The following is a 20701-nucleotide window of genomic DNA, read 5'->3' on the forward strand; positions in this document are numbered from 1 at the left end:
CTTTCGAAATGTGGTGCTACAGAAGAATGCTGAAGATTAGATGGGTAGATCACGTAACTAATGAGGAGGTATTGAATAGAATAGGGGAGAAGAGGAGCTTGTGGCACAACTTGACAAGAAGAAGGGACCGGTTGGTAGGGCATGTTCTGAGGCATCAAGGGATCACCAATTTAGTATTGGAGGGTAGCGTGGAGGGTAGAAATCGTAGAGGGAGACCAAGAGATGAATACACCAAGCAGATTCAGAAGGATGTAGGTTGCAGTAGGTACTGGGAGATGAAGAAGCTTACACAGGATAGAGTAGCATGGAGAGCTGCATCAAACCAGTCTCAGGACTGAAGACAACAACAACAGCAACAACAACAACAACTGTACTTACTGAGACTTTTTTCATCTAGAATCATGTACTTTCAATTCTGTGCACTTCTGCCATTAATTAGGATAAATCCTGTATATATTGTCTTAAAATGATGGTAGATGGGAAACTTTAAGGAAAAAAGCACCTTACTGTTAGAGTGCACAATGAGGGGGTTGTGACATTACATTTATAAAAGGGCATTGCTGTGTATCCTAAAAACTTATTTTTTACCATCTTGGATAAACAAAAGTGGTTTATTGAGTCAGCACTTCATTATTGATCTGTTGACTGTGGTGGAGTGCCACAGTAGTTGAAGCACACCATGTCCTCAGTTGGTTACTACAGCAAGTTAGTGGGAAGTGCCTCTGGTATTGTTGACCTGCTGTAGCTTTTTTGATGTATGTGCTTGTTTCTCATTTATCTATGGTGGAACATGAGGTCCATTTCACTTCAGCACTAGTCAGACTCTTGTCATGCTTTATAATTTACTCTAAAGCCAATTGTGCCATGTCAATGTACAGTAAATGATTATGTAGCCACCTCTGTATCAGTACTTATGACAGAATTTAATTTTGCTGACAGACGATGTTTCAATATACGTTCTGCCATTTCTGTCAGTTCTACATCTTTACAGTTTCCTGAGAGACTGTAGTATTGTTATGGACGTCAATAAGTGGCATAAATAATGTAAAAACCGTAACCTAACTCCAAGTGCCAGTCCAAAGGCTGGAACATGAAACAAAGAAAATTGTAAAAATCAGCTGTATTCAGCATAGAAAGAGGCATCACATTGCAACATTGCTACCATCCTCAAGTTTTGCGTATAGCAGTGAATATGTTAAGGATGCAAAATAGTCAGATCATAAAGTTACTTTGGGAGTACCACAAGAAAGGATTAAAAAGCCATTACTGTTCACATCAGAAGCTGTGTGAAGGTTTTAAGGTAAGATGCTGTTCCATATAGCTGCTGCATTATGAATCTGTAGCAACATGCTTTTAGCAAACATACTCTCATATTGTGAACAATGAAGACTATAACTCATTTGTAGAAGAAATGAAGAAATGACTACCAGAACACCTTTCTCATGGAGTATATGATCATTAAGGGAAGGACTGGTACAGAAGATAGAAGATCGAAAGAAGAATGTTGTATCATTCATAGGCAAATTCAGTATGCCAAAGAGCAACATGTTGCTTACGCCGTATACTACAAGTGCGGTTTGAAAAGTTCTCAGAACAGAATAGAAAAAAAGTACTTACATCACTGAAACTTTTTTAGTTTTCAGTGTAGTCTCCTTGTTGATTAATGCACTTAGTCCAACGATGTTAGAGTGCGTTGATCTCATCTCGAAAATTAGCTTCCTCCAGGCCTGCAAAATAGTTGTCAGCTCCAACTATCAATTCTCTGTTTGAAGCGAATCTTTGTCCGCATACAAAATTTTCATTTTCAGAAGAGATGGAAGTCTGATGGAGCCATATTAAGCTAATATGGCAGGTGTGGCAACAATTCATACCTCAGTCTGTGTAATTTTGCCATGGTGACAGCATGCATTTGATTCATCATCAAGAGTAACAGCACCCATCTTTTAGATAATTTTTTCATTTCCGGTTCTTCAGTTAAAATGTGATATACCTTTGCACATGACATCTGGCAAGCATGAGCAGTTTCACACACTTTCAATCAGCGGTCCTCCATGACTATATTGTGCACATCTGCTATGATTTCCGGAGTAGTGACACATCTTGGCCAACCACTGTGGGGAAATTTAAATTCATTTGTCCACTTGGCAGTAGTCGGATATGAAGGAGCAGAGTCCCCCAGTGTGTTGTGGAAATCACCATGAATGTTCTTTGCTTTCATACATTTCTTTATGAAGTACTTAATCACTGCTCAACTTTTTTTTTCCCATCTTCGCAAATCACTACACGGGAACATCACTGCCACAGCTCTCTTCCAAGAGCACTGATGTGGCACGTGTTAACAGGCAACAGTCCAATGAATATCATGTGAACAACTTGTGCTAGTGCTGACCTCTCATGGTGATTCCAAGAATTTTTCAAATCACCCTCATATAATACTATTATGTATGCTGTGTAGGAAAGAAGTGAATGATATTTTGCAAAGAATCTTGAGAATGGAGATTAAATCATATTGATATACATTATAACACCTCATCAGAAAATTAGATTCATTAAATTTTCTTACATAAGAGATCAGAATCAGTGGATAGTGGATGATATGCATAAGAAAATACTGAGAGCTATGTAATATGTGCAGAAAGATATAAACATTTGTAACTAAGATTTTGTTTTCGCCTTCTTTTCAGATTCGTGAAGCTCAATTAGTAAACTCAGAGTCCAAGAAGAAACTAGAACTAAATTTGGGACTAGAGGAAACCGAGAACATTGTAAGCATTCATATTTCTTACATATTGCATATGGATAGAAAAACATCTCTGGCTAATTGCGGAATGTAAAGGATGTGTTACAGTAAAGTAAGCATTGTGTGTGTGTTTTCTGGAAGTAAGTGCTGTTAGTAATGTTCCAGTGTTCTTATGTAGTTCTTGCTGATGTAGTTTGTTCATTTGTGAAGAGATTCTAAACAGTCCTTATAATCATATCTACAGTCGTATTTAAAACACTTCTTCTTGGTACCATTTATTTTGTATGCATTTGATATTTTATCTTTTAGTAAAATTTGGTTTTTTTATCTCTCAGTGGCAATGGGCAAGTCATGGCAGAGCTAAACAAGAAGAGAAACTTCAGGGTATGTCCAGTGAGCTTTCTAATGTCTTGACTTATATGGAACACAGAATAATACATCATAAACTAGAATGATGTGACAGGAACAAGATGTTGAAACTGATAATATTCTCATTGGAATGTAATCAAACTGGTATTGGGGGATATAAAATGCAAATGGTTGAAATGTCAAACAATTTTATAGATTGAAAGTGCACTCAGAGGCCCAGAAGAATTTTATCTTACAGAGCATTCTGTAGTGTGTGTAAAAATGCTTTTGATTCTAGTATAGTGCTTCCGTCAAAAACTGCTACTTCTGCAGACAGGGATTTGTGTAATGCATTTGATCAAAATGGATTTTCCCAGGAGAAAAAGGCAATTGAATGTTTAAGAGTTCATGAAAAATATACACTTCACCATTCATCTGTGACAGCTGTGGCAACTACAAGACAAGTTACCAATGTGTCATCCCTTACCTCGACACACAAATTAGAAGATATGAGAAATTCACATGCAGGACAATATTAAAGATGACAACATCCCTCCAATTTCTAAGTCAGCAAGGAATAACGGTTCGTGATCACACCGATGAAGCATCAAAAATTAATCAGTTGTTACATAGAGCAGAAAATGCTACTGACTTGAAATCTTGGCTGCTGCATATGAGTGGGTTTCTCGTGATGTACTGAATGAAATTGTCTCGTTATTATCCAGCAATGTACAGCAAAACATTGTGAAATATGTTAAGGAGGCACTATACTTTTCTCTTACTTTAGATGAGACTTCCAATGTATCAGTGATGGAACAACTATCCATATGTTTCAGATATGTCAATAAAAATCTTCAGGTTGAAGGAGTTTTTGTGGGCTTCAAGAAGTAGCTGCAACAAGTTCTTGGACATTGTCTGACATCATCGAGGATGTCATAAGACATTTATCCCTTGACATAAAGTGCTGTCGTGGGTAATGTTATAATGGTGTGAGCAATGCCAGTTTTTAACATGATTACAAAGTAGGATTACTCGGTTGGAACCGTGAGCTATATTTGTTCATTGTTCAGCACATAATTTGAATTTGGTAGTACAACATGCGATGTAAGGTATTAGTTATGTGTAAAACTTTCTGGTGATTCTTCATGAATTAATACCATTTGTAAGACATTTGCCAAAGGTGCTAGCAGTGTTTCAATCGCTACAAGAAAAAAATGGAGATGTTGTTGTATAAGAACGTTCAGACTGACTTTGCAGCCATTCTGTCTTATGAAGTGGTGGGTCGGTACAATCATTAAAGTCATTGAAATGTAGTTATGACATTCTGTTACAATTATTGGATGATGTGTCAGAAGTAAAAAGCGAAGTTGGTGGGAATGCTAGTGGATATTTTTCAAAACTGCATCAACTCAGATTTCTTTTTCCCTGACAATGTTAATTTCAGTTTTCGGCAGGATTGAGCAACTTCATTCTTTTCAGAAAAAGTCATCGTCATACCAAGAAATCAAAACATTGGTTTTGTCTGCAAGTTTAGCTTCACGGGGGATATATTTTTTGAGGTGTGGAATGAAACCATTAGGAAAACAGAGAAACTTAACATTGATTAACCATTTTGCATAGAAAAAGGAAGATGCTAAAACATTACGAGGAAGGCAGTGAGCCTGATGCATATCAAACACCGGGGCAAATGTGCAGACAAATATTCTTTGAAATAATTGATGTGACTCCGGCTGTGCTAAATTGTAGATTTGACTGAACAGTTCTGGAACTTATTCCACAACTTGAGGCTTTTGCTATTGGTCAAACTGGTGCTGATCGTACCCTGCAGTTGTTTGTGGCAGATACTGATAAAGACAAGCTAACATTGTATAGAGACAAGTATCGATATCTGTGCAGAATGAAGAAAGAGGAAGCTGCCAACTTGTCAGACATCTACAAATATTTAAGTGGAGAAAACTGTGGTCCTATGTGTGATGAAATGCTCGCAGAATTTGTGAAGCTTGTTTGGATGATTTTACTTATAACTATTACTTCTTGTACCTCAGAGCATTGGTGTTCAGCACTTAGATGACTGAAAACGTTTTTGCGGTCAGCAGTGATACAGAAAAGATTGAATGATTGGCCAGTTCCGCATGTTCATAAAGAAATTATTAAAAATATTGACATTACCAAATTGTAAACAAGTTAAATGATCTAAGAAGAAAAGTGTTTTATACTGAAAGTTAATATGTCATGATTGTTATTTGATACGTAAGGCAGGTTATTTTATAGCTCCATTGACACATAAACCTTTGCGTAGTTCTTTCTCCAGTAAATTAAAACTGTGTGGTGTATAAAGACTTTTCATTTTAATTTGTATGAATGGATTATTTTCTGTTTGTTACATGTTGATAGAATCGCCTCTTGCAATCACTGTGCATGTGATGTGTTTAAAGCATACAGTAGTTGATACAGAACTAACTGGCATTTTGTTCGTGAATTAAAAGTTAAAAGTAGACAAATAATTTAATGCAGAAAAATCAGTTAATGTTATGATTACATATTTTGAGAATATTTGTTACAGTAACTTATCCTTATAATCCAAACCCACAAGCACAAGAGTCCTTGTTGGCCAGGGCCTGTCACAGAGGCCTTTTTGTGGGCAGACACACAGTCAGTGGTCACTTTGGTTCCAGGGTTCCCCAGTACTCATTTCAGACTGAGTAAATGTCAGAAACATACCGTCTGTGCAGGGGTGTAACATTACGGCCTGCAATGCAGGTCAGCCTGATACTTCAGGGGGACACAGAAAGTGAAATATTGTTGTTATTTTATTAAGAATTAAAATTAAAGTACATAAAAATATAAATACAGAAATATGTATATGATAAACAGTAAACTCAAACACATAGAAATGGTCATGGTTTCAGAGAATCAGTCAGTGCTAAATTGAACTTAGCAGAGAGTATTTAAGCAATGCTAGTCCTTTCCCTCTCTTGTACCACTTTGATTGCAGCATGTTCTTCAGACATCACAGAAGTGCAGCAAGATCAGTTATTACAAGCAAATGACAACAACGAATATGTATACCACGGTATCACATTCAGGTAAAAAATTATCAATTCTTGATGTATCAGAGACTGTAGAACACATTTTTGTGAATGTTTAACTTTTGTCATATCTTTATTTGGCAACACTGTCAATTATCAAATAAAAACGAATGGTGTAATAACAAAGAGTCTACTTAGTTTAGCACAGCAAGCATCGAAGTTTGCAGTGTCACAAGTGAGTGCGATTCAAAAGTGAAAAATGATAACAGCAGTTATCAAAGCGAAATGGTAGTGGTAGCAGAATTGCTGTAAATGTAATTAGGCCTGTTCATATTGCAGACTACTCAAATGATAGGCTTATTGTTAGCTAGATGTAAATGATGAAACGAAAAGGTTCTTTGTCTGACAAAATCCTTCAGCTTGAGGGAACTGGTTAAAGATTGGAGGTGGCTAACCAAACGTGTAGTGTGACAGACAACTATATGCATGTCTGAAGACATGTGTTGCACACAATTCGTGTTGTAAGAAAAATACAGTTGACACTTGCATGTATTCATAACTAAAGAAAAGTGAGAACATGTGAAAATACATGCTTGAGATTATTGTTAATATGACAATAACACTGGAATCCAATAGTATAGCTTTTTGGGGACAAAGGGTGAAAATAAGAAAATAAAATAGTGCAATCATTTTAGCACCCATCAAACTTCTCGCAAACTTTGCCAGACACCACACTTGCTAGGTGGTAGCCTTTTAAATTGGCCGCGGTCTGTTAGTATACGTCGGACCCGCGTGTCACCACTATCAATGATTGAAGACTGAGTGCCGTCACACGGCAGGTCTAGAGAGACTTCCTAGCACTCGCCCAGTTGTACAGCCGACTTTGCTAGCGATGGTTCACTGCCTACTTACGTTCTCAATTGTCGAGAAGGTAGTTTAGCATAGCCTTCAGCTACGTCATTTGCTACGACCTAGCAAGGCGCCATTATCAGTTACTATTGATATTGTGAACTATGTACCGTCAAGAGCGACGTTCGTCATTAATGGATTAAAGTTAAGTATTCCACGAGCTACGTCCGTTTTTCTAAATTCCAATTTCCTTGTCCTGTTCCAGACCTCACGCCAGCCTGTGTCAGCTAAAACGCGTGCCTTTCAGCCTCCTCTAGTAACACGGTTTTGGCTCTCCTGCCAACCACAAAAGTTTGGACATCATTGTAGCCATATAAAAAAGCAAATGTGACATATGCATAATGTTAACTGTTTCTTCAAAATTATTTTCCCAAAATTTATAAATTCTGCTTCCAATGAAGGGATTCACAGTTCAATAGTAATTTTTCAAAGTGAATATGAAGACGATTTATCCATTAAATTCACAGATGGAAGAAACTGTGAAAAAGGAAATAGCCCCATTGACCTCGGTATTTGATAAACAAAACTATTAGTAACATAGAATTGAATTGTAGCTTTAGCATTCCAGATTAAAGCACAAAATTTTACTTGTTTTTAACTATTCCTGTTGCTGTTACTTTAGCTGAATGCTTATTTTTAAAAGTCCCACATAGCTCCCACATCCATAATATCTGAACAGTCAAGTACTGATAGAATCTTGACTACAATCCATATGCTGGTGTCACAGCAACATAGTTTCTCAGTGTGGGACTTGAGAGAAATCATGGATAATATCTGAGATCAAACTATGTTGTACCAGGAGGAAAAAGCTTCACTTAATGCAGAGGATTAGGTCTAGACAAATATTAACTGGTACACTACATGCAGTACTGAATGTATTTCACATCACAAAAAAGACTAAACTATACACTATGTAAAAAAATTTAGTGAATTTTGAGCATTATTTGGAATGAAATAAATCTACTCAATTAGAGGTGATATTCAGTGCATTAATGACCAGTAGTGAGGCAAACGAAGTTAAATTGAAATCCATTGCTGCAGAATTCAGTGCATTCTTCTTACCAATTGCTAAAAAGAAGAGATAGAAAAGAAACATTAAAAACAGTCATTAGATTTACTTGACAGGCATTGGATACTTCTGCAGCAGACATTTTTTGCCATATTACCCACAAAAGAGGTCACACAAATTAGTCCACCAAAAAAGAGTAACTCTTCTGGTCATTATAGTATTCAGCCAAAGAACTAAAATTTTGAGCTGACTTGGTAGAAAAGCCTGCTGGCGCTGTGTATCACATTTGTAATCTGTCAGTGAGTGAAGATATTAAAATAAAATACTGCCAAATTCAGAAGTAACAACCAGTTGATGAAAGTGAAGATAAGCAAGTCACTTCTAATTATAGGCTCTTCTAACCTCTTCCTAACAGGCTCAGAATATTTTGTAAAGTAGATCATAACAAAATATTGAAAAACACTTGTGGCAGTTTTGTAACAAGAGCTGAGTTTGGCTGCCATAAAGGCTTTTCTAGAAAGAATGTAGTATATGACCTTAAAACTCAGATGTGATTGAAATTGACCAAAAAATAATCCTCTAGCAATTTTCTGTGCTTGTGCAAACCCTTTGGTTGTTGTTTTTGTTGTTGTTTTTTGTTGCTGTTGCTTTCATTGTTGTTTTCATCCTGAAGACAGGGTTGATGCAGCTTCATGTCTTTGGGAAATATAACAACTATAACTTACCCATGCTTTCATTCATTCATTCAGTGTTATCTTTAATAATATTACAAAGCTAGCTAAACCAACCATCAAGACTGTAGATTGTGCAGTCACTGAAAAGGCAACTGCACGTCTTCAGGAACTATATGTTAATGTGGCTCTCAATTTCAGAAAGACATCATTTTCAGGTTTCACATGTAGGGGAACTACACTAACTAAAAGTGTAACACATGGCAAAGACGTAACGAGTGTGGAAACTTTGATATTTTTGGTGTTCATAATGATGAGAAATTAAATTGAAAAAGGGACACATTTTGGTCGCATAAACAACATAGTTCAGCCACATGTGTACTTCAAATCATTTCAAAACTTGGGGAGAAACAAATCAGTAAGTCGATATGATTGTGATATTTTCATTCAGTAATGCCAAATGGAATAATATTGTGGGATAACTAGTCCTTAGATGATACATGGTGTTCACCCAGGATCATAGTGTAGACATCTGTTGCTATTACACATTTTGACCACTGCTCTGCAGTATATTTATTCCCTTGTGATGTCTGTTGTAAATAATACACCGAAATTTGAAAGGAACAATGATGCACATAACTACATTTCCAGAAGATAGGACATTCGCTGCTCCACATGAAGATTGTCTTTAGCACAAGAATAAATATAGAATGACAAAATCTTAAAATATCAGCAATGTAGGAAAAGCTAGATTGCTGCCTACCATAAACATGACATGTTAAGTTGCAGACAGGCACGATTAAAAGAACTTACACAAAGGTTTTGGCCACAGCCTTCATCAGAAAAAATAGAAACACACACAATGTTCATTCATTCGTACAAGCAAGCACACCTCGTGTACACATGACTGCCAACTCTGGCAACTCAGGCCAAAATGCAGCTATCATGTGGGATGGAAGCAGCCATCTAAAGAGGGCAGGGAATTGGAAGAGATAGCACTGTGTGGCTTGTGGGGGTGGGGCAGGGGGGAAGAGTGTTTGGCATTGACTAGAATGCCAACAGGTGCAGCATCAGCAAGTTATGTGCAGGAAAGTGGAGAAAACAGAACCAAAAAAAAAAAAAAGTGGTGTGGGGAAAGGTGCTTGGGTGCATTGGCAAATGGTGGCTGTGAGATGAGAATGTGGAGGTGGTGAAGGGGAGAGGTGGAAACTGTTGGGTGTGGGGCCAGTATGTTACTGTAGATTGAGGCTGGGATACTTACAGGAGTAGAGAATGTGTTGTAAGGATAACTCCCATCTGTGCATTTCAGGAAAGCTGGTGTTGGAGGGTAGAATCCAGATGGCTTGGGTAGTGAAGCAGCCAGTGTTATGTTCAGCTGCATGTTCTGCCACAGTGTCCTACTTCGCTTTTGGTCACAGTTTGGCAGTAGTCATTCATCGTGGAGGACAGCTGGATGGTAATCATACCAATATGAAAAGCTGTGCAGTGATTGCAGCAGAGCTGGTGAATGACATAGCTGCTTTCACAGGCGATACCTGGGTCTATCACAGGGATATGATCTTAGTTGCATGTTGTTGGAAGTGGGAGTGGCACAAGAATGGGCTAGGGTGTAATGGAGGTTGGGGGGTGATGGAACACCACTTTAGGAGGGGTGGGAAGGATTTCAGGGTAGGTGTCCCTTATTTCAGGGCATGGTAGGTAATCAAAGCCCTGGTGAAGATGAGCTTCAGTTGTTCCAGTCCAGTGTGGTACTATGTGATGAAGTGGGCACTCATTCATGGCTGATTCTTGGGGGTGGTGGGTAAATTGGGAGTGTGATGGGAAATGGCATGGGAGACCTGTTTGTGGAGTAGGTCTGGGCAATAGTGCATGTCTGTAAAAGTCTTGGGGAGACCCTCAGCATACTGGACAAGGAAATTCTTGTCACTGCAGATATGTCATCCCCATGTGGCGAGGCAGTATGTGAGGGATTTTTTTGTGTGAAAGGGATAACATCTGTCAAAATGAAGGTACTGTAGGTGGGTTTAATGTGGACAGAGGAATGGGTGGAGCCATCAGGGAGAAGGTACTCAAGGTGTAGGAAGGTGACATGCTGGGTTGAGGAGGACCAGATGGGAGAGAAACTGTTAATGTTGTAAGGGAATGAAAATAGGGTATCGTGGACCAGACTTGGGTTTGCTGTGTTGGAAGGCTTGGAGAGTCTTCTGTAGATGGCCCATAAACAGGTGGGAATAGGTTCCCATGCAGGTGCCGTTGGCTGTGCTGCGAATTTGTTTGTTTACCTACCCTTCAAAGGAGAAGTAGTTATGAGCTAGGATGATGATAATAAGGTGTATGAGGAATGAGATAGTGGTGTCTGGAGGATTTTGGGAAAGATACTGTAAGTGGTAAGACCATGGGCGTGAGGTATGTTGATGTATAGGGAAGTGGCATTAACAATGATGAAAAGGGATCCAGGAGGTAAAGGGGTGGGCATGGTGGAGAGGCGGTGGAGGAAGTTATGGTTCTCTAACTAGTGCTATTTTATGGGCTATTGGTTGGAGGTGTTGGTTAATGAGGGCCGAAAGTTTTTCAGTGGCTGCGCAATAACCAGCCACAATGGGGCATCCAGGATTTTTGGGTTTATGGATTTTGGGGAGCACATAGAAAGTGGGTGTGTGGGGTGTCATAGGGGTGAGGAGGGAAATGGATTCAGCAGAGAAATTTTGGAAAGTGCCTCAGGCTTTAAGGAGGGGCATGGAGGCTGTGTTAGACTTCTGGGATGGGATCACTCAAGCAGAGTTTATAGGTGGAATAGTCAGAAAATTGGCAGTTCTTCCACCAGGTAGTTGCTGCAATTCAGAACAACAGTTGTGGAACCTTTGCCTGCAGGTAATTTGAAGGTAAATATTTCCTGAAAGGTGACCAGCAGGTGGTTAGGTGGGAGGGGGAGGATCACAGTTGGGTGGTGATGTGAACTGGGAGAGGCAGGGCTCAGTATATGATTTACTTGGTTTTGGTTGGAGGGATTGGTGGCAAAGAAGTGTTTCCATTACAGGGATAGAGAAAAGTAGAACAGGTCTTTTACAAGGTTGGTTAAACTTGGATTTAGGGCTAAAGGTGAGGTCTTAGGATAGGACTGAAACTTCTGTGGAGCTGAAGGTTTTGGTGGAAAGGTTAACAACACTGCTACAGCAATGTTTCAGAGCTAGATTTGGAGAAGTGTTGGTAGGGAGTTTCGGGGACATGGAAAGTTGAAAAGGTCAGTTAGCCAGAGTTTAGGTGCTATGGCAGGTGGACAAGGAGGAACATTGTGAGTACAGTAGGGGTTGGTAGTGGTACCCTGAGACAGCGGTAGGATGCCAGCAGGTAGGATAACTTATAAAGTTGGTGTCTGGAATGCTCCTCCAGGTGCTGGAGAGCAAGGGATTCAGTTTGAGAGATGTGATGTAAGAAGCACGAATTGCACAGTAGCAGTAGTTTGCAGAGGTAGCAGAGGTGGTTCTAGGATGCCTGTGCCATGGAGATGTTTTTGCAGTAAAGGGTTTGTGAGGCCCGGGTACTGGAGGAGTCTGAAAAGGTGATGTTTATTGTGGAAGGAGGGGTGGGATCCAGAGAGAGAAATTTTTATGGTTAGTTTGTTTCGGTGGATTCCATGTTTTAAACAGCATTTCACAAATAGCATGGGGGGATCCAGTTTTAGCCAGGGAAAGGGATACTTTTTGGAACTGATGCAGGAAAATGAATCATGGTTCCCTTTGCCAAAAATGGTGTACAGGAAATGGGAATGTCATCAAAATTATCAAAGTGAGTGTTGATCATTGAGAGGAGTTGGATAACAGGAAAGAAGTGGAAAAATACATAAGACACCTAAAACATGCACAGATAAGTAAAAACACCCACAAACCATGGAAATACACAAAAATGCACGAAACTACATAAAAGTACACACGAACATACAGAAATGTGGGAGAAAAGTAACTGATGAGGTAAGAGAGTGTGTGTTGTGAAAAGAGAAGAGAGGGTGAGTTAGGTTGAAGATCACAAGTTCCTTTGGCATGGGAAGGTGTGTAAAATAAAACACTAAAGTATGTCAGGATTTAGGATGAAATGGGAGTAGTAGGAATAAATATAAAACTATCAGAGGCAAGAATCTGGAGTATCAGATGGTGCATCAACAATCTGCACAATCACAAAGCCTGTGTTGTGTGTGGATGATTGTTGCTAAAGTGTGGCTCGGAAGTAAGCATTTTGGGAGGTGGTGAATAAACACAGGAAAAAGGGGAAAGAACAATCACTGAGAAGAGGAATGCTATAGAGAATAGTATCAAAGGAAAATATCAGAGGGTTGTAGGATGGAAAAAAGCTGTTCAGGAAAATCAGACAATGGAGAATCCAGGTATGAATATCAACAATGTAGGAAAAGGTAGATTGCTGTTTACCATACAGATGACATGTTAAGTTGCAGACAGGCACAATTAAGACCTGCACAAAGCTTTTTACCACAACCTTTGTCAGAAGAAGAGAAACACACACCATTCATTCACACAGGCAAGCTCACCTCGCGCACATATGACTGCCAGTTCTGGCAGCTTGGGCCGGAATGCAGCTATCACTTGGGATGGAAGCAGCAATGTGGAGGTACAGGGAAGGGGAAGGGGAAGGGATAGCATTGTACAGTTGGGGGTGGGGTGGGGGGAGAGGAACACTGTGGTGGGGTGTGCAGGGACTAGAATACCAACATGTGTATTGTCAGGAGGTTGTGGGGCAAGGTGGGAAAAAGTGAAAAAAGGAGAGAAGTGGGGAGGGATGGTTAGGTGTGTTGGCAGATGGCAGCAAACAAAGGGTGTGGGAGACGAGAAGTGAAGGTGATAGGACAGGGGGTGGAAACTTTTGTGTGGAGGGTGTGTAGCAGTATGTTGTAGGTTGAGGCTAAGGTAATTACAGGAGCAGAAAATGTGTTGTAAGGATAACTTCCATCTGCAAAGTTCAGAAAAGATGGTGGTGGAGGGGAGGATCCAGATGGCTTGGATGTTGAAGTAGGTTTATCCTACCCCATCAAGGGTGAGGCCACCTATGAAAGCAGCCTGGTAAATACCAGTTCCACTGAAATCATTGCACAGCTTTTTTTGTGTTAGTATGACTACATACAAGCGGTTCACCAGGCTGATCAGCCACCACCAACCTGTGGTCAAGACCAAGGTAGACCACCTTGTGGCACATTATACAGGTGAAGATATCATGCCTGATTTCAATGGCTGCTTCACTACCTGAGCCATGTGAACCCTATCCTCCAACATCAGCTTTTCTGAATGTTGCAGATGGGAGTTATCTTTACAACACCTCCTTCACTTGTGTAACATACTGTCCCCACACTCTCCACCCAATATTTTCCACACCCTCTGCCCTATTACCTCCTCCTCATTCTCATCTCGCACCCTCTTTATTTGCCACCAGACACTGCACCTGTTGGCATTCTAGTTCCTGTACACACTACTAGACAGCACTCCTCTCTCCCCATACACATACACTGCTATCCCTTCCCCATCCCTGCTCCCTACAGACTGCTGCTTCCATCCGGTGTCATAGTTGCATTCTGGCCCAACATGCTGGAATTATTCATATGTGTGAAGTGTGCTTGCTTATGTGAATGAATGGTGTGTGTGTGTGTGTGTGTGTGTGTGTGTGTGTGTGTGTGTGTGTGTGTTTAATTCTGTTGAAGGCTGTTTCCAAAAGCTTTTTGTGTCTTTTAATTGTGCTTATCTGCAACTTAATTTGTCCTCTTTACGGTAAGTAGCAATCTATAATTTCCTACAGTGCTCATATTCCTGCTTGAACTTTCCATTGTCTGAAAATGTTGGAACATTATATCCGTCAAGGTTTAGTGCTTGACCATTCCTAACATTTATCTGCATAAATGATTTACCCGGGACACTGTAGGACTTCTCAAAAACTGTGGTGGTTGCTAAGTACTCAAATAAACTGATAAAAGGCACATCACATATCACCCAGCCAGAAGGATAACGGAACAACCTTGTCACTAGTTGATAACAAACAACTGCACTTGTGATGATATAAATACTAATGTGTCTCAGTCGCAAACAAATAAAAATAACTGAAAAATTACAGAACTAAATATCAGTGAGCATACACTAGATGAAGATACCTACATATGTGGTGTTCCCAGGCATCCACATGGACAACATACTGAAATAGCACCAGTGTGTGTATGTTGAAAAAAAAACTTAATTTTGCCTGATTTGCATTTACAAATCTCTTTGTGTTGTCTCACATGATCACTAGTATAAAAAATACTTAGTATACTTTAGTATGATGTGAAAATATTGTATTAAGTTAATAGTTGGTCATCTTGAGGGAGCAAAAGATTCTTGTTCTTACTGATGAATGTACTCCATAATGGGATGTGTGATTTATAATCAGAATGAACTGTGCAGTTGCAAACACAACTCTTCAGGTAAATATAATATAGATATAGAATATTCATCCCTATCCAGGGTTCAGAATGGAGTTTTGTATTTGGATGCAAAAGTGTAACATTTTCCCAGTGGCTATCAGACAGGACATTAAATAACCACAACTATTATAAAACCTTTTTAACCCTCCTTTGTTTTATACCAATTTTAAAATGAGCTGTATTAATTCTACTTGACTGTTAATGTTCATATTAAACAGATTTTGACTTTGCCAGTATGACACAAAAATGTGCTACATAAATGCTTAATTTCAAGTTCTAAAAAAGCAACCTGTAGTATTGTACGAGGAGGAGCAATGTATTTTATTCCAAAGAAACTGCTCTTCTAGTTTGTATATAAAGTAATCCAATAGCAGCTATAATTATCAGTGTCAGTGAATTAGCATTAGTCTTAATTTGTCGTTAGTATGTTTTGCAGAAGATTCTTGCAGTTACTTCTTTGGGCTAGTAATGTATATCTTGACATGTTTCTTGTCCTTGAAGACTTTCCTTCCTGTTACCTAATGTATGTGTTATTGATGCATAACTGACGGTAATGAAAACACAAATCAGTTACTTTCAGTGAACGCATTCGGGAGGACGACGGTTCAATCCCGCGTCCGGCCATCCTGATTTAGGTTTTCCGTGATTTCCCTAAATCACTCCCGGCAAATGCCGGGATGGTTCCTCTGAAAGGGCACGGCTGACTTCCTTCCCCATCCTTCCCTAATCCGATGAGACCGATGACCACGCTGTCTGGTCTCCTTCCCCAAAACCAACCAACTTTCAGTGAAATGTATAATTTTGAGTCATATTTTAATTAGGTACTATTTTATGTCATTGTCTTGTGACAGTAATAGGAAATTATTTTCTGTTGATATTCCATTTAAGAATTTTTTCATGTACTGAAACAGTGTATATACTGCATGTGAAGTGATATTAATGAAGCTAATCACCATCATTTCTTCAAGTATGATTTTATTTCTCCATGTTTTTCTTTGTTACAGTTATGTGTTCCTGAATTTCATCCTCAGATAATTAAGGAGGAGGTGAGTCACAAATACATGTTAATGACTATTAATGCATTCATTTCCTCAGGAATATAACTACCTCTGGTTGAGTTTTTACTGAAGTGCACAAGTAGTGCTTTGAAATTAAGAGGAAAGGAGGAGTATTCTTAGACAGAAGTAAGTTCAGCTACATGTGAACTGTTCTTTATGCAATGTAGTGAAGACTTGATGGAATTCACATTTCCATTATTTATACATTCTCAGTATATGAGACAGATTACAGACAAATGTGCAGTCACAAAAAGCTGCAAAATGCAGTAGGCCCTAGTTTGATAATGGCTTACACAGCTATTTTTTACTTAGGATTATGTATGAGATGTGCTGGAGAACAACGAAACCCTGGTATTTAAAGAGTTGAACCCATGTGCAGCAATACACATTAGTCTCTGCTAAGTGTAACCTAATAGTGTGTATTTTTGGGGCAAGTCTCAGTGTTTTTAAGTATAAGTGCATATGGTGGAATTTAGTGTATTTGTAGTGGAAGGCAATAAGCTTAAATCAACAGCACTCAGAATGGCATTGTTAATGAGATAAAATTTGTAGCTAAAGCCTTCTGTCGGCCACCAGACTTAGCTGCAGAAGAAGCTGATAGCTTTAGACAGAACCTTTTTCCATAGCTCTGCAGTACATATGCATGCAAGTCATGCTGTAACAGTTAGAAGATATTTTAATCATCCCATAATTGGTTGGGGAAAATCACAGTTTTAAATGTTTTATACTTGAAGATGGAGTTCTTTGGGATATTGACAGTCTAAGGAAGATGTATATGAGAAACAGAACCTACTTCACAAGAGGTACAAGACACTGTAATCCATTTAGCCAGATGGTTACTGTAAAAGTTTGTATCAGAAGGGTAACAGAAGTAACTTTCATTATCTATTATAGGAAATTACTGCCAGAGGGCTTGTCCTGAAGCCCCAATAAATTCAATACTAAGGCTGTGAGTATCTCAAACAATAGTGTCCAGAAATTAGGGAGTGGGAGAAACTGAAATAGAAGAAACAAAATATTTTGAGTTATCTCTTGAAATGTTTCCTTATGGAGGAAATTACAGACTGTTGACTTTTAAAGTAGCCATATCACTGCTGTTTGTGACACAATAAACGTTACGAGAGGTTTTGAAATTCATCTCAAATTTCTGAAGACTCAGGACTGATTAAGTCCCTGTCAAGTTCTTTATAGAATTTGTGAATGAGTTATCTCTGATGTTGACCATAATTTACTGCAAATATCTTGAGGGAAGGTATATTCCCTGTGATTGGGCAAGAATACAGATCACATCTCCACATAAAGACAGGTGTAGAACTGATCCACAGCACAACTATCGTATGTCACTGAATATTTGATTGTAGAATAATGGAACAGTCTCTGATTTCAGGCATAGTGACATATCTGGAGCAAAAGAACCTCCTCTTTGGAAATCTGCATGAATTCCAAAAATATTGATCACGTGACGTTCAGCTCATGCTCATCACACGATATCTCCAATGACTTTTACAAAGTATGAGAGGCTGATTCAGTAGGCCTTGACTTCTAAAAGACTTTAATTCTGTACGAACCTGACATCTAAAGAAAATACATTCATATGGAACATGAAGCAGTGTTTGCAATTCATCCAAAAGATCCTGACAGACAGCACACTGTAGGTTATCATGTATGAACAGTTATTTAGAGATGCTGGAGTAGTATATAGTGTGCTTCAGGAGATAATGTTTGGACCACTGCTATTCATCTTGTACGCTAATGGTTTGGGAAGTTGCGTTGTTTGAAATCCCAGGCTTTTTGAGATACTGCAGTTATTCAAGAGAGATGACTGCCTGGTAAAAATTCCATAAATATTCAGTCAGTTAAATCTTGGCAAAATATATACCAGGCACAGAGGCTGGAAAGTAGCGTTAACACCGAGACTGAAAAGTTGTGTAGTTTATGAGAAGTGAAGTGAAGGTATCCTTTGACTACAGGATTTTAGTCACAGCTAGCCAGTCATGTCATACAATTACTTTAGGAGTAACCATGTGTGGAGATAAGACATGGAACCACCACATAGGCTTAGTTGTAGATCGTGATTCATGGTAAGGTATTGGGAAACTACAGTATGCATACAAATCAGCTTAGCTGAATATACCAAGTGTGGTGGCACAATAGTTAGCACACTGGTCTCACATTCAGGATGAATGGTTCAAATCCCCAAACAGCCATACAGATCTGAGTTTTCCATGATTTCCCTAATTCACTTATGGCAAATGCCGGGACAGGTCCTTTGAAAGGGCAAGGCTGAATTCCTTCTCTAATCTGGGCTTGTGCTCCAACTTTAATTATCTTGTTTTTGACTTATATTAAACCCTTACCTTCCACCCTTCTTTGAATAGTGCTTGAGTGTTTGAGACTTCTTTCTGTTCACACTAAATAGAGCTACTGATCTTGTACACTAAAGGACAGGGCAGATGCTCAAAGATTTGTAAAACTGGAGAAAAGGGATAAATTTTTTTTGAAAAATCTTAACAGGTGTACATAATAAGATAAATGTGTACATCTTTTGAGAACCTACAAAGAATACTTCAAGAACCATCTTTCAAGGTAGAAATTATGAAGATTCCTCTGTTCCTGCTGTATCTGTCCTCTAAAGACTGTGCAAAATCAGGCAAACGTCAGCTTCACAGAGGTGTGCAAGCAGATATTATTTCTGTAATCCATCTGTGCTGGAACAGGAAGGAATGTGATATATGGTATAATAAAAAGCACTCTGCCACAAATGTGACAGTGATTTGCAGAATATAGATACGGCTACCTGCTAGCCATATTTCTTCTTCCTCCTCCTCCTCCGATATTAGGACCTATTACATCATCTTGCTCAGTGCATCTATAGTTGGTTGGTTGGTTGTTTGCTCCCTCCATCTATTTCTTGGTCTGCCTGTTGATTTTTTTCCAATTGGTCAGTATTGTGCACATTCTATTTTTATTCAATCTTCAATCCTTCATTTATTTCTATATGCGTTGATCTGTTCATTTGTGTTTCTATGTCAGAGTTCTTGTGTGACTTATACTCCTAATCATGTCAGATACTCTAAAGTCAGCACCTCTTATTGAAAACTTAATTCCTGGAGCTTTTATTTTTATTCCTTTCCAGCTTTTATTGCCCATGCTTCACTGAAATGAAGTGTACATTACTAAAAATCATTGAAATTTCTTTTGTATGCAAACTAGTTTCCCAATACCTTACCATGAATCATGATCTACAGCTAAGTGTGTGTTAACTATATTCAGTTAATGAAACGAGAAAATAGAAAATAGAAGCAGACAAAAGTGAATACAGTTACTTAAAAATGAGATTGATAGAAAAGTAAAACTGGCAAAGAAGGAGTGACTGGAGGAGATACATGTGAAGATGTGGAAATGTACATGACTATGATTAGCACTTACAGGAGAATTGAAGAAACCCTCAGAGCAAAGAAAAGCAACTGAACAAATATCAATAGTTCAGGTGATAAGCCAGTATTAATCAAGGAAGGGAGTGTTGAAACACTGAAAGAATATATAGATGAGCTAACTAGTGGAAGGAAATTTGTAGAAAATGTTATTGAAAGGGAAGAGGCAGTTGAAGATGGGGTGGATAATATGATGCTGCAGAAAGAATTTGACAGAGCGCTGAAAGCCCTCAGGCAAAACGGGTTACCTGTAGTAGATAACATGCTATCAAAACTATTGACACCCAGTATAACCTACCATGCTGGAACTGCTCTGTATTTCTTTCAGTGTACAGGTTTTTCAAAAAACTCTGATACTATTACAGGAGATATTATGGGTTAAAACTAGAAACATAACCTACAAACATGTTCCCCTGCAGATCCGGGGGTATGAATAGGCTGGACATATTCCTTCCTGTCGTAAGTGGTGACTAAAATGAGTCTCACATGTTTCAGCCTTTATGTGATGATCCCCTGCAGGGTTTGACCTCCCTTTTTCAGAATTTTCCTGAAGAGCAAGCCAATTAGGGAAGGGCGCCTTACGTGGTGCTTCGCGTCCATCGTGCGTTAAGACCTCTTGCATCCTTCGTCGACATGGATCTGCACTTCTGCTCATTCTCCAGCTGTTGAGCCAGGTCACCCTCCTAGATGCGTTTTCCTTTCACTGTGCAGTATCGCTTTCTGCGCTGATGACGATAATGGACTTCTTAGCTCCTTTCCACCTGATATCCAGCGTGGTAGTCAGTCCTTTCTGGTGGGGCTGCCATATACCCTGATGGTTGTAGTCCCTTGACCACACAAGGATCACTCTGATGATGCCTGTGCTGTTAACTCCCCACATATGCCAACGAGTAGATGCCCATCCCCCAGGGGCATCGGGACTCCCGACAATGGCCATCCTGACAGGTGGCCTTTGCTGTGGCTGCTTGGCACCTGTGGGGAGGCCCCCTGATCGGAGTGTATGGCATAAGGGTGGATGATGCATGATGAAACATACCACATCATCACTT

General features: G+C 39.2%; 1 protein-coding gene across 3 annotated transcripts in view; it reads left to right on the forward strand.

Annotated features, from left to right (window-relative positions):
- Positions 1 to 20701, forward strand: part of LOC126213067 (zinc finger protein 99-like) — a 205315-nt gene that overhangs the window by 40326 nt on the left and 144288 nt on the right. For 2 of the 3 annotated variants that reach the window (XM_049940650.1, XM_049940649.1), the window contains exons 2-4: positions 2685 to 2765; positions 3076 to 3124; positions 16165 to 16206. In XM_049940650.1, the coding sequence (XP_049796607.1) occupies positions 3092 to 3124; positions 16165 to 16206 (75 nt within the window). In that variant the 5' untranslated portion in view covers positions 2685 to 2765; positions 3076 to 3091. The remainder of the gene's footprint in view (positions 1 to 2684; positions 2766 to 3075; positions 3125 to 16164; positions 16207 to 20701) is intronic. The other variant, XM_049940648.1, reaches the window with a different exon arrangement.

Source organism: Schistocerca nitens, chromosome 11, assembly GCF_023898315.1.
Source record: "Schistocerca nitens isolate TAMUIC-IGC-003100 chromosome 11, iqSchNite1.1, whole genome shotgun sequence".
In the NCBI taxonomy this organism is placed as follows: domain Eukaryota; kingdom Metazoa; phylum Arthropoda; class Insecta; order Orthoptera; family Acrididae; genus Schistocerca; species Schistocerca nitens.